The sequence below is a fragment of the Dermacentor silvarum genome, chromosome 4, assembly GCF_013339745.2.
Source record: "Dermacentor silvarum isolate Dsil-2018 chromosome 4, BIME_Dsil_1.4, whole genome shotgun sequence".
NCBI classification, from domain to species: Eukaryota; Metazoa; Arthropoda; class Arachnida; order Ixodida; family Ixodidae; genus Dermacentor; species Dermacentor silvarum.
Genome location: NC_051157.2, coordinates 150477540 through 150491933, shown reverse-complemented (window position 1 = coordinate 150491933; position 14394 = coordinate 150477540). Strand labels below are relative to the sequence as shown.

At 48.4% G+C, this 14394-nt stretch overlaps 1 protein-coding gene across 1 annotated transcript in view; it reads left to right on the top strand.

Moving 5' to 3' along the window:
- The window catches only part of LOC119450743 (phagosome assembly factor 1-like), a 66433-nt gene that overhangs the window by 36306 nt on the left and 15733 nt on the right, over positions 1–14394 (top strand). The window contains 2 exon segments of the mRNA XM_049666179.1: positions 2881–3021; positions 10964–11167. Coding sequence (XP_049522136.1) covers positions 2881–3021; positions 10964–11167 — 345 coding nt within the window.

Here is a 14394-nt window from a genome sequence, read left to right as displayed (position 1 = left end):
CTCCCGAGCATGTGCAGCACCATGTTTTCTTGCTCAAAATTTGTAAGCATTCAGCTTGGCGATAAATTTTCTGATATTCATTTCGATATTGGGCCTTCTATTCTTCATTCGATTCAATATTTTATTCGAAGTCTACTATAGGTATTCACACAGCCCTCTTTTTGAGACCCTTTGTTCATTTTTTTTTAATGATAGACTACTGCAGCAGTAACTATGCAGAAAAAAGAGTGTGAAATGCAGAATTAAAGCTATAGAAAACACACAATAAAGCAGAAACATATGATGCAAGACATGCAGTTCAGTTAAAGTAAAAAAATGTCACACTTTCGCCCAGAAGCTGGAGCATTGACATCGATAGCAATGTATTATACAACTACACGAAGCAACACTTGTAGTTTTATCAGCCGTGCAAGTTGCAGCAAATATTCACATGGTGCCGCACTCACACAGTCAAACAGTAAAACCCCGGTGATACAAACCCGGCTGGTACGAATTTCAGTGTGATACGAATTCGTAACATTCCCAGGCCGAAATACATTGCTCACAATACGAAAAAAATCGGCTGTTCCGAACATGTTGCCGCGCCGCTACGGATCATACGAACGCGTTAGCAACAGCGGTGGCGGCCGAGCCTGCGGGGCCACCAACACAGACAAGCCGGCACAGCGGGATCTGGGCGTGATCCATAGTCGCCAAGCAACCGACTACGTCACGCGGCTGCGCAATCTCTCATTGGTCCCCACGTCGAGCCGACCGGACCACATCACAGCCTAGCCGATGCTTAGCGAGAAATTAGACGAGGACCAATGCTGCAACGACGACCGCGGCGCAGCCCCGACGGCCAAAACGCTCCCTGCACTCGACTTGCTCTGGCGTTCAGTAGTGCGCGAAAACATTCCCAAGATCACGTGCGCGCACTTATACGCCTCTCAGAAGGCGATCGTTGACGATTTGGACAAGAAGAAAACGTCCCGTTGATACGTTTTTCAAGGGACCGCGAAAAAAAGAGAGAGAAAAAAGCCGCAGTTTCGCCCGAAAGGTGAAGCAACGGAAACGCAGCAGCAGCGAGCGAACTGACCTTTGCACAGTCTCTCGCTTCAACGCGAACTAAACGTCGAATGCACAGCGCATACGAAGCTACTGGCACTAGGCGCACTTTGTCAACATCGCAGATCATTTTGACGATAAGGTCCGCGCCGGCGCGCACTATGCGCACGTCGCAAATCGCTTTCAGGATACGGCAGTAACGGCACCCGCGCGGGTGCGTCGCATCTGCAACGTGCCGGTCGCTTGTTGCAACTTACACCGCGCACCGACAATGCTCTCAGCAGTGCGCCAAATCACGTGGCGGCGCCAGGCGCCTGCGACCGGCATTGCTCCGACACCGCCAGAGAGCAAAAGCTTAGGCGAGACTCTCAACGCCGCGCGGAGGAAAAAAAGAACAATAGAACCGCGGTGTCACGCCAAGGTCGCCGTTTCTGCGTGGCGCTGGAACACGTACGTGTACGTGCCGACGTCTCAGCCAACGCTGCGGCTGCAGCGCAGAGGGAAGCAACAGCGGAGGCCCAGTTCGGCCAACGCTCGCTTCAACGGCAGAAACCGAAACTTCAGGGAGCGGGCTAAGCGGCGCCGAGCCAGCGGGAGCGGCGGACGCGCACGGAGACAGTCGAAGGTGAGGGAGCTACGAGGGTGTTGAGAGTACACCGTGGTTGAGAGGAAGGGCGAGGGGAGCCACCGAAGTGACAGAGTTGTCGAAGCCAAATCCGCTTCCCTGCCGCCCTCCTCTCTCACCTGCGACGGTCCCCGCGCACGCCCGTCGCCGTGTCGCCTCTTCACAAACATAATCTCGCTCTCTCGCCGTGCCTGTGCCGCGTGCTCCCTGAAGTTTCGTTTTCTGCCGTTATCGCGAAGCGAGCGCGGGCAGTTTCGTGGCCCTCGCTCGATATGTGCTTCCGCGCCGCGATATTTCACGAATCGCACCGTTTGTACGTCGTGCTATGGTGCACGAATATTTCAAAAATAAGTCCTTTTAATTCGAACAAATTCTTGGGCCCCTGCGAGTTCGAATTATCGCGATTCGACTATACATGGAAGTCAATGGGATTTAGGTCGGGACCGCGAAAACGCGACGTAGCAGCCGAGAAAACGCAGCAGCGAAGGAAGGTATCAATGGGATTCCACTATTAGAAATTTTTTCTGGTAAAAATAAATTCATTTTTCTTGATATTGTGTATGTTTTGATGATATGAATTTCGGGTGATACGAATATTTCACGCGACTCCGCGAGATTCGTATCACCGAGGTTTTACTGTAGAAACAGATCTCACTCGATGACTACAAAGACTCGCTGTCGCAATGCTGGCGTGACGAAGAGCGGCAGCAGCTGTGAACGAATTTCCCCTCGTGCTGCCTCTCGCTTCAGCGTGAACTAGGCACGCCATAATAGTGCACACAAAGCCATCAGAGCCATCTTGGCTCACACAAGCATTGCACCCATCTCACATTACCTACGCGATTTGTGTGGGTGGTCATGCTCAGCCATGCCATGCACAGCCGCAGCCCGACTAAAGGGGAGATACAAGCTAACCTAGCCCACCTTTTCACCCCTTTCACCCCCCCCCCCCCTCAATAGCTTGTTCAACTCCCTGCTCTCCCTTTTGCATGCACAAGAAGATGCCGCGCATCAAGGCACCATCCTTTTCGGCTCACCCTCGCGCCCTAAAGCATGTGGCACGTGACTGGGATGTCATGACACTTGGACTTCGTACGGAACCTCACAGCGACAACGACTGCGGAAATTTGCCTTGAGTGTCCATATAATTGCTATTGCAATAAAATTAAAAAGACAAACAAACGATATGCATACCTTTCCCCTTCTAGGATGTCGTGTGGGCCCTGGGCTCCCCGAACAAGGTGTTCTACAAGGAGGAGGACAAGATGAAGATCCATGCCCAGGACTCCCACCGGCTGCTGGCTGCCAGGGCCTCTGACTACTTCTACAACTACTTCACCCTTGGCATGGTGGGTGGGCCAAGTGTGTGTGTTTCTGTGTGCATGTATATGTGTGTCTTGTTTTGTTTTCAAGTTCTGTGCATGAGTTGTTCTTGGTAAGGTGCATTTTTTCCGCTTTGAGCAAGCCTGACTTAAAAGACAGCACGGCACAGTCTTGTAGAACCATTGACACAGTGTTCTGTTGTTTTGTTGAGGCGCTCAGATTCAAGCAACCTGACTGCCTAAGTAATAACTGCTTAAGATATAGAAGCTCATTCGGATTGGCAGGAATGTTTCAACCTGCTCATGGGAACATTATTGACGGCCAGCCTTTCCATTGCGCTTACATATAAACAAATTTAGTAATGCTTCCCTGCTTGAAAGCAAACTACTTATGTCATGAGGTGGATATTTTGACCTGTTGTCATTGTCCAAATACCGTATTTACTCGCGTAATGAACGCACCCCCAACTTCGCTACTATAGCACGATTAAACGGCCGTGCTATAGTTCTTCGGACTAGGATCTTTTACTCTTGCACATGAGTTTAAACAAAGCGTACTTAATCTCGATGTCCGTCCATGGCAAAGCCCTGACGAGAACACTGACGAGAAGCATGCGGTAAGAACAGCTTGCACATTATCACGATCGCTTGTGACCTGACGGAAGCAGCAACCGTGATAACGCTCAGCCTGCTCTTACTGCATGCTTGCCGCCAGTGCCGGCGCAAAGGCACCGCGCAGGCTCGAGAGAGAAAGGAAAATGGCAACTGGCTCTCCGCAACAGTACTCAACGCAGTTTACGGACTCTAAACTTATAGGAGAGAGCGTGCGCGTGAGGCGCCGCGAGAGTCCAGGTGCAGGAGGGGCGGCCGCCGGCACATGGTCGGCGTAATCTGTTGCTCGCTTTTCTGCCTGTCTTTTGGTTTCGCTGTGTGCGATGGGCCCATAGTCGAGTTATACGCCTGCTATAGGACAGAGAGTTTATCTGCTCACAAAACGGAAACGCTGATCAGATACCAATAAACTTCGACATGCCGATGAGCAGGACGGTCGAGCAAAGAGACGCACAGAGCATGCTTGTCAAAACAGTTGCCGAAAAGCAGCGCTTCAACGTGAAGCTTGTGATAACAGCAGATGGCCGGAAGCAGTTGCGAGGACGAATTACAATCTGGATGAAGCGACCAGGACGACGGGTCTGGTGGTTCCGATGCGTGGTGAAGTGCAATAAAAATACTGTTATGCTTTGCAAATGGCTTACTACGTCTATTTTTACTGCAAAGATAACTTACCTAAGACGTTTTTCAAATAATTACCATCTTAGTTTACAATTTTTGCTGCTTTGAAGAAGTTCCCATAAAATTTACCCCGCATATTAAACGCACCCCCCAACTTTGGTTCGATTCTTTTGGAAAAAAAGTGCATTCATTACGCGAGTATATGCGGTAGTTTCAGTGCAGTTAGACTACTTGGCGGGATATAAATAACCACGCAGGGCAAGCGATGCCCAGTGTGATCCTATGTTATGCAGAGCTATTTCTGATAGGGTTCCTGAACCAATCCTCAGGCTTGGTGAAAAAACAGTTCATAGATATCGTGCACTGCATTGAACATCTCCGCCAAATTTTGCAGTTGTGTGCGTCGCCTGGAGCGCGTAAATGGAGCGCGAGGTCACCTTTTTTTCAAATGCTCTCTTTTCTACACAAGCCTTCTCCTCACTCTTTTCGGGTTGCTATATTTCATCATGTAGTAGCAGATTCCCATACGTGGCTGCTATTGGCCAATAGTTGACATCAACCAAGAAGGGTGTTTTGATCAGTGTATGTTTTGCTGCTGTTACTGTGTATATTTATTGACGCAGTTTATAAACAGGCTAAAGTAAGCGAAACTTTGTGTTTGAGTTTTTGTTGGGAATTGCGTACTTCTGAAAGCACGACTATCAAACTATCACCGACTATCGTCTGTTAACGTTCGGCCACGCCTGTCCGCGTAGGCATGGTACTTTGGCCACACTGCTTATCAGTGTCGTTTCCATCGGGTCTTGCTAACTTCTATTAGTTTTGAACACTGAACTAGCCTCGAACCGCACGAAGCTTAAGGTCAGAACGGACGTACGCTTGCCAGTGTGCACTCACTCCTAGCTAGATTCTTTATCAGACTTCGTTTCATATTGAGCGGTTGATGGCCAGTCAAAATGCTGAATTCGCATGTGGCTACTATCCGTTGGTCAAGCTGGTGCAGGACAAAGCTGGTGCGCACCACGTATCTCGGCCAGACTGGAGCACATGAGCGCGAGAGCGCACTCCGGCCCTGTCCTGCACATAATTGGCCACTCAGTTGCATATAGCTGCGTCTGCAGCATAGTGTAGATACTGTTGGATGTCGCGACAAGCGCTGGCTGAGCTCCTGTGGCTCTCTGAGGACAACAGCATGCTCTGATTGGTATCGGTGGTTGAACGGACTGAAAGTCCAAGTGCCGACACCTGACAAACAGGTTGTCTGTTTCACGAGTTGTACACCCTCGAGGTGTCTCTCCATCGTAGTCGAAGCTCATTACGTTAGGAATTCTTTCACCGCGAGTCTGGAGTGCGGCATCCATCGCTTAGCCGACGTGTGCACTGCTGACATACTCGCACGAGCGAACATGAAGATGATGTTTGTTTGGCCCTCGGAAAGTGTGGTTGTCGTAGAGATAAGTGCGAAAGGAAATGCGCTACTCGTGTTACTCTGTGTGAGAATAGCTGTGCGTAGCTATCTAGTACACTGTAGCACAGCAAAGGGATGAGACACTGTGAACTCAACCGTAACCTGAGGCATAGCCACCAAGTTTGGCGCGTCATAGGCGCCATAATCAGAAGTAGTGGCGTCTATGTGAACATTCAAAATGAAATATGAACTGCGTGCCATGGTGATGTTCAGTACGAGGGAGCGTTGTGGGCAACACCCCACTTCGCTATAGCCCATGCAGTGCAAGGCATTGAAGAAGGACTGGGAGCACGGCAGAGGGGATCACAGGCGATCTTTTATTGCCAATACAGTATAGACCACTTATAAAATAACCGCTTATAGTGCAGGACCAGATATAATACGGTCTTTTCAGACTCCCATTAATTTTCTCATAGCACTCTATGTATATGCGTATTACTTATTGACCCTTTTCCCGGCGCTCCCGTGGGCGCTGCCATGCTTGATCACATGGCCACTCGTCCATTGCTTGCCTCTGCTGCCTCTGTTGCCTCTGTGTTTACAATGCAAGCGCGTGACGCCGGTGCAGTGCAGCAAACCTCCGTTTCGACGCAAATCGTAGAAGTTGACTGTGTGGACGAGAAGGAGCTTTGGCCACAGCCTTAGAGGACATGTAAGTGCTTTCAGAGCTCATTACGCCTTGTCCAAACGGCGCGAGCAGCGTATACAGTGCTTCTATTAAAAGCGGGCTAGAAATGTATTGCAAGCTGTCCACACTTTCCGCTTATGAATTAAATCAGGATAGTGTGCTCTTCATTATTTATTGTGAAACATTTTGAAGCAGCGGCTTGCCATGTTTCTGACTCAGTAAAGTTCCTTGGTTCCACGGTGCGGCCACTACCTCATTGTTTATTTTCAGTCTAATCGCTTGCGGGTGTGCTCTGCTGCGATAGATTTGGTCTTGCTGCGTACAAAGCTTGGAATGTAAATCTTCTGTACTTTGTGGTAGCTTCAAAGGAGTATTTTCGCTAGTCCCTCGCTTACTCTGTGGACCTCGCGAAACGTTCAGCTTCGAACATTCGCGTCTTGTCGGTGTAGTCGCCGTCACTCATGCTTTGGAACATTGACACATTGATTCAAGTGTGCGCCCGTTCACTTATTATTGATACGCTGGCGATAGGGTGGGCATAAGTTTGCGTGGGAGTAGGGACGGATGTGTATAGATAATGTGCAAGAAACTTACTATGCCATTAAGTGGCGCTACTTCCTTTTGTAACGAGCAGTACTCACTCTTAAGTGCCGACATTCCGGAGTTGAAGTCCTTTCTTTGGAGGTTAGCTATATAGCGCTGGCGGATGAATTATATTTTTTATCCTCGAGAAAAGCCGTGCATCGCGAAAGGCCGGCAACACAGGCAGGCCTTATGTAGCAGTGGCGACACAGGTTGATTTCCTGAGGCTTATATAGCGCTTGAGAAGACAGGGACGAAGACGTGACACACACGGGCGCTATACTTATAGCACATGAAAAGACAAAGACGAAGGAAGATGTGACACACACAGGCGCACACGTGAAACACACATAGCGCCTGTGTGTATACGTCTTCCTTCGTCTTTGTCTTTTTACGCGCTATAAGCCTCACAATGTCATACCAAGAAGCCCATATCATTGCATTACAACAGGTTGATTCCATTCCTTAATATATATGCGAATCACTATTTTTGCAGCGAACTACCGCACACGTCTTCCCTTTTATCGTTACACATTTTGCAGCATGAATTGGGCACAGTGCATTAGCGAACACCCAGTTGCATTTCCAACAGCTGATCGCACAGTAGCAGGGCAGAATTAGGAGTAATGGTTTCGTATTGATGCGCATTCGCTGAGGCAACGTATGGCGCGCCGTCGAAAGCGCCATCTCGTTCCTCTAGAACAGACTGCTCTGCGAAAAGGGTCAATAGTGCGGTTGCGGGACACAAAATACCGGTTACAGTGCGGCTGCCTTGAAGTTCGGCAGTCAAGCTAGACGGCAAACGCTCCCCTCAAGCCACAAATACCGTATTTACTCGAATCTAACGTGCACTTTTTTTCCGAAAAAACTGGTCCAAAAGTTGCGTGCGTGTTAGAATCAAGTACGACCCTAAATCTGCGATACCATATAGCCGTGGGCTTTTCAAAATGGCCGCCTCGCATACTCGTCGAGCCTAGCTACTCTCGAGCCTAGCTACCGTAGCTTCCTCCATGTGCTGCATTACACTTGCTAAGGCAATAGTCTACCGCCTGTCTTCATGTTCTCTGCGTCTACTCTATCAGCATGAAGTACCGACTTAATAATGATGCCGCATTTATAAGGAAGGTGATCATGTGTGCGGAGACAGACGGAAATCGGGCCACATCACGGGCGTTCAGAGAATGCGAAACATGCGTTCGGGACTGGCGCAAACAGAAGGAGAGGATTTTCGCCAGCAAAGCAATGCGGAACGGTTTCAGTGAACCGAAGCAGGACATAATCTTTGACGATCCACTTCCGCGATACGATCTCCTTGGCCCTATCTTGAAAGCGATCTGCGACGAGGAAAGTCCGCCACGCGCCGTGTTTTTGCCGCTTATAGGTCGCGTTGAAGCGAGACACATGATAGCACAAAGGTCGTTTCGCTCGTCGCGCTTCGTCACTCGAGCGTTTTGACAGTTCGTCTCCGCGGTCAACGAGCGAGATATGTTCATGTTTGCTTGTGCGCGCATGACACCGTGCTTGTTGTTCTGTGCTTTATTTAGTAAGCGAATACGGAACCTTGAGCACGGTGACAGCGACGGCAGAATTGCGCCTGGAGTGTACATTATCGAAAAAACATAGTTGTTTTGGTTATAGTGCGGATATTCGTGACTCCGGCAACTTACATTATAAGCGGTCTACACTGTATCTCCGCTTCTGATGACACATTGAAGTATTTTTCTGCGGCAAAGTATTTCTGAGATAGTCTGTTTTAATATTTTCTCGACTTATATAAAAAGTGGTTCAGGACCCCCGTGATCGTTCGTAGCATTCTGTCTTTTAATTATGCCACAGTCATTGAGATTTTAGGCATATCCTTTGAAGGAATTTTTCAGCAACCTCCTAATGGATCACACTGTCCCGATGCATTGAAGGCAGGAACTAAAAGAAGGGCAGCCCTATCTTTTTAATTACGAGAACTAATGCATTCTCAATGGGCATGCTCAGCCTTCATCATTCCTTGATCGCACTCGTATGTGACCTCAAGGTCATTGTCTTTGTTGCTGTTAGATTCGTTCATAACTTTTAGGTGCTGAGGTAATGTAGCGATTCTATTCCAATACTACAGTAGAACCTCGTTCTTAGTGAGGAAAAAATTGAGAAAAAAATGTGTTAACCAGGAAAACATATGATGCAAAGTCAGTAAAAAAATTGGCAGACTGTACTGTAGTTGACATTTACGGAATGCAAAGCATTGCTTGAATTGTTGCAGCACGAGATGTCGTAATGCACCAATCTTGCATCCGAGTGGCCTGGCCGAGACGTGCATTGTTTCTTTTTTTATTGTAATAGCAATTATATGGACACTTCAACCGGATTTCTGCCGTTGGCATTGCCGTCGCCGTGAGGTTCTGTATATCATCCAAGGGCGATAAAATCGTTGCCGCACGCCGTATGCGCAAGTGAAAGCCCTCGGGAGACGCGCACTATCACGGAGAGCGAACGCACGGCGGAAAGCAAACGCGACCGTCGCGCAAAAGGCGGTGGGAGTATGGGAGGGAGGCGGGGCAACGCTGTGCTGCTTCACCAAATGCTTATCTTGCAACCGGGCGTAAGGGGAACTGGCCACTCAATATCCCACGCGAAAGCAAGAAAGCGGGAAGGCAGTGCGGGGAGGGAGGGTGGGGCAGCTTCTCCTCTGCCAACAACTTCTCCTCTACACAACTCCTCTGCATTTTGCCTGGCGGTGGCGGTCGCCCGCACAGTCTCTTATCCCCACACAGCTCTGACCTTTGTATGCGCTGTGCATTCGCCGCTCAGTTTCCGTTGAAGCGATAGACCGCGCGAACCTTCGCCCACTGCAGCGGCTGCGCTTGCTGCCAGCGTGTTGACAGTCATTGTCTGCGGTCATTCAGTGCGATCTCTTCATGTTTGCTTGTGCACGCTGAAACCACGCTCTTTAATTCAGTTAGTAAGCGAATGTGTCCAAGTTTATGCAGCCGATAAAATTACTATCCCTACTCCGAATAACTCTCTACTAATTTGCTATCGCAATTGATGCTTCGCCTTTCGGGCGAAACTGCGACATTTTTTTTTTTTCGGCTTCGGCAAGTTTACGTTTGCACTCCTCGAATTCGGCTTGAGTCATAAGCGTCTTCGAGTTGGGAATTCTGGCAGGAAGTTTAACGTGCTCACTCGACACGAATAGTTGTAGCGCCAGTTGCCAAAGCGCATTAAGCAGGTATGCCTGAGCGACCCAAGACACGCATTGTCATTTTTCTATTGCATAGTGTTTTAAAACGGCGACGGGATGCCTAAACAAACTGAGCTGTTGGGCAACACCAGAATACAATGCCACCAGAGCGAAACATGACTGCACTGTGACACAGAGTAGAGTTTTTAACACATAGGTGAAGATGCTTATCGTAATAGGATTGGCAGTGATACCTGTTAATGCAGCATGCAACGACTCGCGAGTAGATTTTCTTGTACCGGAATCGGAACTTGAGTGCGTACCATCGTTTTCCTGTGAAGCGGGTGGGCAAGTACTCCGGGGAAGCTGCTGCGGCAGGAGACTACTGTTCTCGATCACACATGCCTCTCGCCTTTTCTTGTTTAAATGGGATCTAGGGGCTGGAAAATTTATGATACAATTTCAGTTCGGCAATATAATCAGTGTTGGTGCCGAAAGATTGTTTTTCTGGAACGTATGAATCGGTAAATAAGCGTAACTGAATTGGGCCAGTTTCTATGTTCTCGATCATGAGTATTGGCACCGGGAAATTGTCAAAAATTGGATTGTATCAACGAGGTTCTACTGCATTTCTTTTTTTGCTTTATCACTCACCCGAGTGATGCTCAGCGTACTGCCTACGTTATCGCTAGGATCGACCGGTCATGAACAGTGGATGATAAAAAAGAAAGAGAATTAAGTGAAAGGAATTGCTGCATTATCCTGACTAGGTCCTAGATAACATTCTCCCGTTCCTTTGACGTTCAAATCAAGCAGACATACAGCGGCTGCAGCTGTTCAGTGACTGAGACCTCTGCATTTCGTTGTCTCCCTCTGTGCGCAGGATGTGCTGTTTGATGCCCAGCGGCACGTGGTGAAGAAGATAGTCTTGCAGAGCAACTACCCAGGCCACTTCAACTTTCAGCAGTACTACCGGTGCCCATTTCGGCTGAGGCTGCGCCTCCCTCCGACACCCGAGCAGCGCCGGGCCACCCTGGTGGACGTGGCCGATGAGGACGAGGGCCACGCGGTCACTGCTTTCACCAAGGTAAGCGAGGAGCCTGAACATTACTCACTCGCCTTCTCCTCTTTAGGCCATGATTTTGTCACACTACAGTAGTCTTCATCAATCTTGTGCGTTCATTCCCTTTCTTGAGCACTCAGACTTGGTTTTTTGTGTGTGTATACTTTTGAATAGATGCTTTTGTTACGGTGTTGTATCGCTTATGGTGTGTGCATTTGTGTCACCAGTGGCTTATATTACAAGCACTCCACGTAATGTACGCATATAGTGTGCGGTTAAGTTAGCTTCAAATTGCAATTGTGCAGCTTCGTCAACTGATGTAGTGAGGAGGACCTTGTGGTATGGTTGGACCAAGCGTAAATATAACTGCCGAAGTATACACAACTTGAAAGAGTACTTTGAAATGTTGCCCTATTGTTCACACTGTATCATCACACCTTGACTGGTCTTCACTAAAGACCGGCCATCTTTACTGATTTCAAGAGAGAAAGATCACTTAAAAGAACAGACTGGTGAGCTAGTTTGTACTGCATAACCTTAGTTATAGTGCAATAGGGCATGCAGGACAACAGAGGAGACTGTGTCTTCATCTCCTCTGATTTCCTGCATGCCCTATTGCACTATACCTCAAGAAGTTCATTTTTGTAGCGTTAGCTACACTGACCTAGCCAAGCCCGTTTCGCGCGGTACATCAAGAGCCGTGCTGCGCATGCGCAAGGGTCAGTGATGTCACACGGCATGTGCACCGGAGCCACCGGAGCCGGCACCTCTCGCGCACTCTGCCGCCGCCGCGCGCGGATCACCGGCGCCGGTCTGCGCATTCCAGAGGAGTGACATCGTAGCCTTGGTAGACGCACTGGCGCCGGCGCGCGCTCGCTGTGCAGTCGCCGTCTGACACTGCACTGGAGCCGCTGCGCTTCTGACTGGCGTTTGCCAGTGTGGTATAGCCATGGAGAAGGAGAGCGCAAATGCTGCTCAACAGCGCAGAAGAACGGAGAAGCTTGACTCATAAGAATAATCTTATCTTAAGAATAATCTTAAGAATAAGCTAAGAATAATCAGCTGAACCTTTGCTAACGCTACGTATATCCTGGCATAGCCGAGCTAAGCCACTGCAACTTTTTTAAAAGGTCTTCCTACTGCAGGGCAAAAAAAAGTAACGACAGTTTTGGCTGTTGAACGCAAGACTACACTTGAACCTCGATAATGAACGTGGTTATAACATAATATGGGATATAATAAACCAAATCTAAAATGGTTCTCTCTGAAATGAGCACATAACAAATGTATGCATACAAAGAATATTGGATATACCGAAGGTATTTTTGTGTCAGACATGGCTTCGTTATATTGAAGTTGGACCACGGAGTAAGATAAACAGGAGCGCCGACTCCGCCGCCGCGCAACGCATTCGCTCGGGACAAACCGTGTAATGCTAAATTATCATCGCGTAGTGCCATCTGTCGAGGCGCGTGGAAAACATTCAACAGCTTGCTTCCATGTGCGAATGCGCTGAGTGGCGGAGGCCGGTGGCGACGGCAGCGCGGAACCGGCAGGGGAGCACGCGTAGAGCTTATCGTCTGCTAGAAACGTGGGGCCTCGTCCGCCTCAATGTGACAGCAATCAAACACAAAAAAATATATGCGCACAAATAATAAAAGCGCAAATAAACACGCGGTAGCACTTTTATGCATGTATGCGAAACATTTTTACATGTCTTTAGAGGAAACAGACGATACATGATGCCTGTACAAAAAGACACAACAGAAGTACTTGTTTTTCACTCCTCAACGTCTGCGCGGAAGCGAAGGTGCGAAATTTTCGTCTTCCTCGTTTTGTTTATCATGTCTGCAGTATGTTTATTCATGCCTGACGAAACAAGGTATCTTGATACTCTTGCGTGAAGAGACTGAGCAACAGGACAGTGTTTTGTTCCCGGCTGTAAATCTGGGTATTAAGAAGGACGCGAGAAGTTTTCGCTCTTAGCGGCGCCATCTTATCTTCAACTACTGCACCAGTGGCGTGAAAAAATTCCTGAAAGTAAGCGAGCGCTTAAAGCAATGGACAAAATATGTGTGCGACACTTCGAGAAGCAGCTTATTTTTTATAGTTACTTCGGGAAAGACAAAGGCGATGTCCTAGATGTAAACAAAGTGCCTCGACTTCGAAGCGGAGCCGTTCCTTGAATTTGTTAAGGAAGCCTGGCGTAGCTCAATGATGCTGAATGCCAGGAGGAACCAGAAGGCACCAATGCGGAAGGACGAGAGGAGCCCAATTTTAATATGTCTACAACTACACACAGTGCAGGTGCCTTTCCTTGTGCAGAGACATGCCGTAATTTAGAGAGAGAGAAAGGGAAAGAAAGACAAGGAGGCTAGCCAGTGTAAATACCGGCTGGCTACCCTGTAAATTCTCAGCCTTGCCTTCGAGATGATACCCCCAGTTATGCAGACACATAATCAGCGCTTCTCTTGAAAAATAATAAGCAGGAAACACTGGCAGGAATTCTCAATTATTATGTTTAATGAGAATGTTGCGATTCTGCTCGCAAGATAACCGGCGACATGAAAAGCACCGCGAGAAACACAAAAGCAAGCGAAGCATCTTAGCACTTGATGCGTGCTCAGATAAAAAGAGTGATAAACGTCAGCTTGTGCATAAAAGCTTCTTTTTGCTGTCGTCTGTCATTGCTTGAGACCACCTGAACTGCCGTTATATCGCCTTACCATTTGCTATAGTTTTTCTTTCAGTCTTAGTTCCCGTAATTTGTTTATTTTCTGTTCATGTGCCTTGTAAAGTTCCATGTAGGCCACCTGACAAATGCCCTGCATTTGGCCTGTATAAAATAAATTAAATAAAATGATAACATGACTTGTTTCTCCTGCTAACGTCACTCCGTGAAACTCAAGAGCTATGCGTGCTACAGGTGTCAGGCGTGTGCGGAGCAGGCGAGAAAACGGATAGGCAAGCAAGCGCCGAGAGAGAGTCCCAAGCTTGTTATGTTTTTTAGGCTTAGCTCACCTGCGCCTTTGCTCCTTCGGTTTGTTGGGCCAGCCTCTCCGCTCCAGAGTTTTTCCTCATTTGTAGCGCCATCTGGCGAACATGCTGTGAAGCAGGAACCGGCGTTTCAGAATGTGTCCCTTCCAGACGAGCGGAGTCAGCGCTCCTGTCTTATCTTACTCCGTGGGTTGGACTGTGTGTGATCCTCAGCATGCACATTATGCCAGGTGATCTTCGCCTCACACCATCCA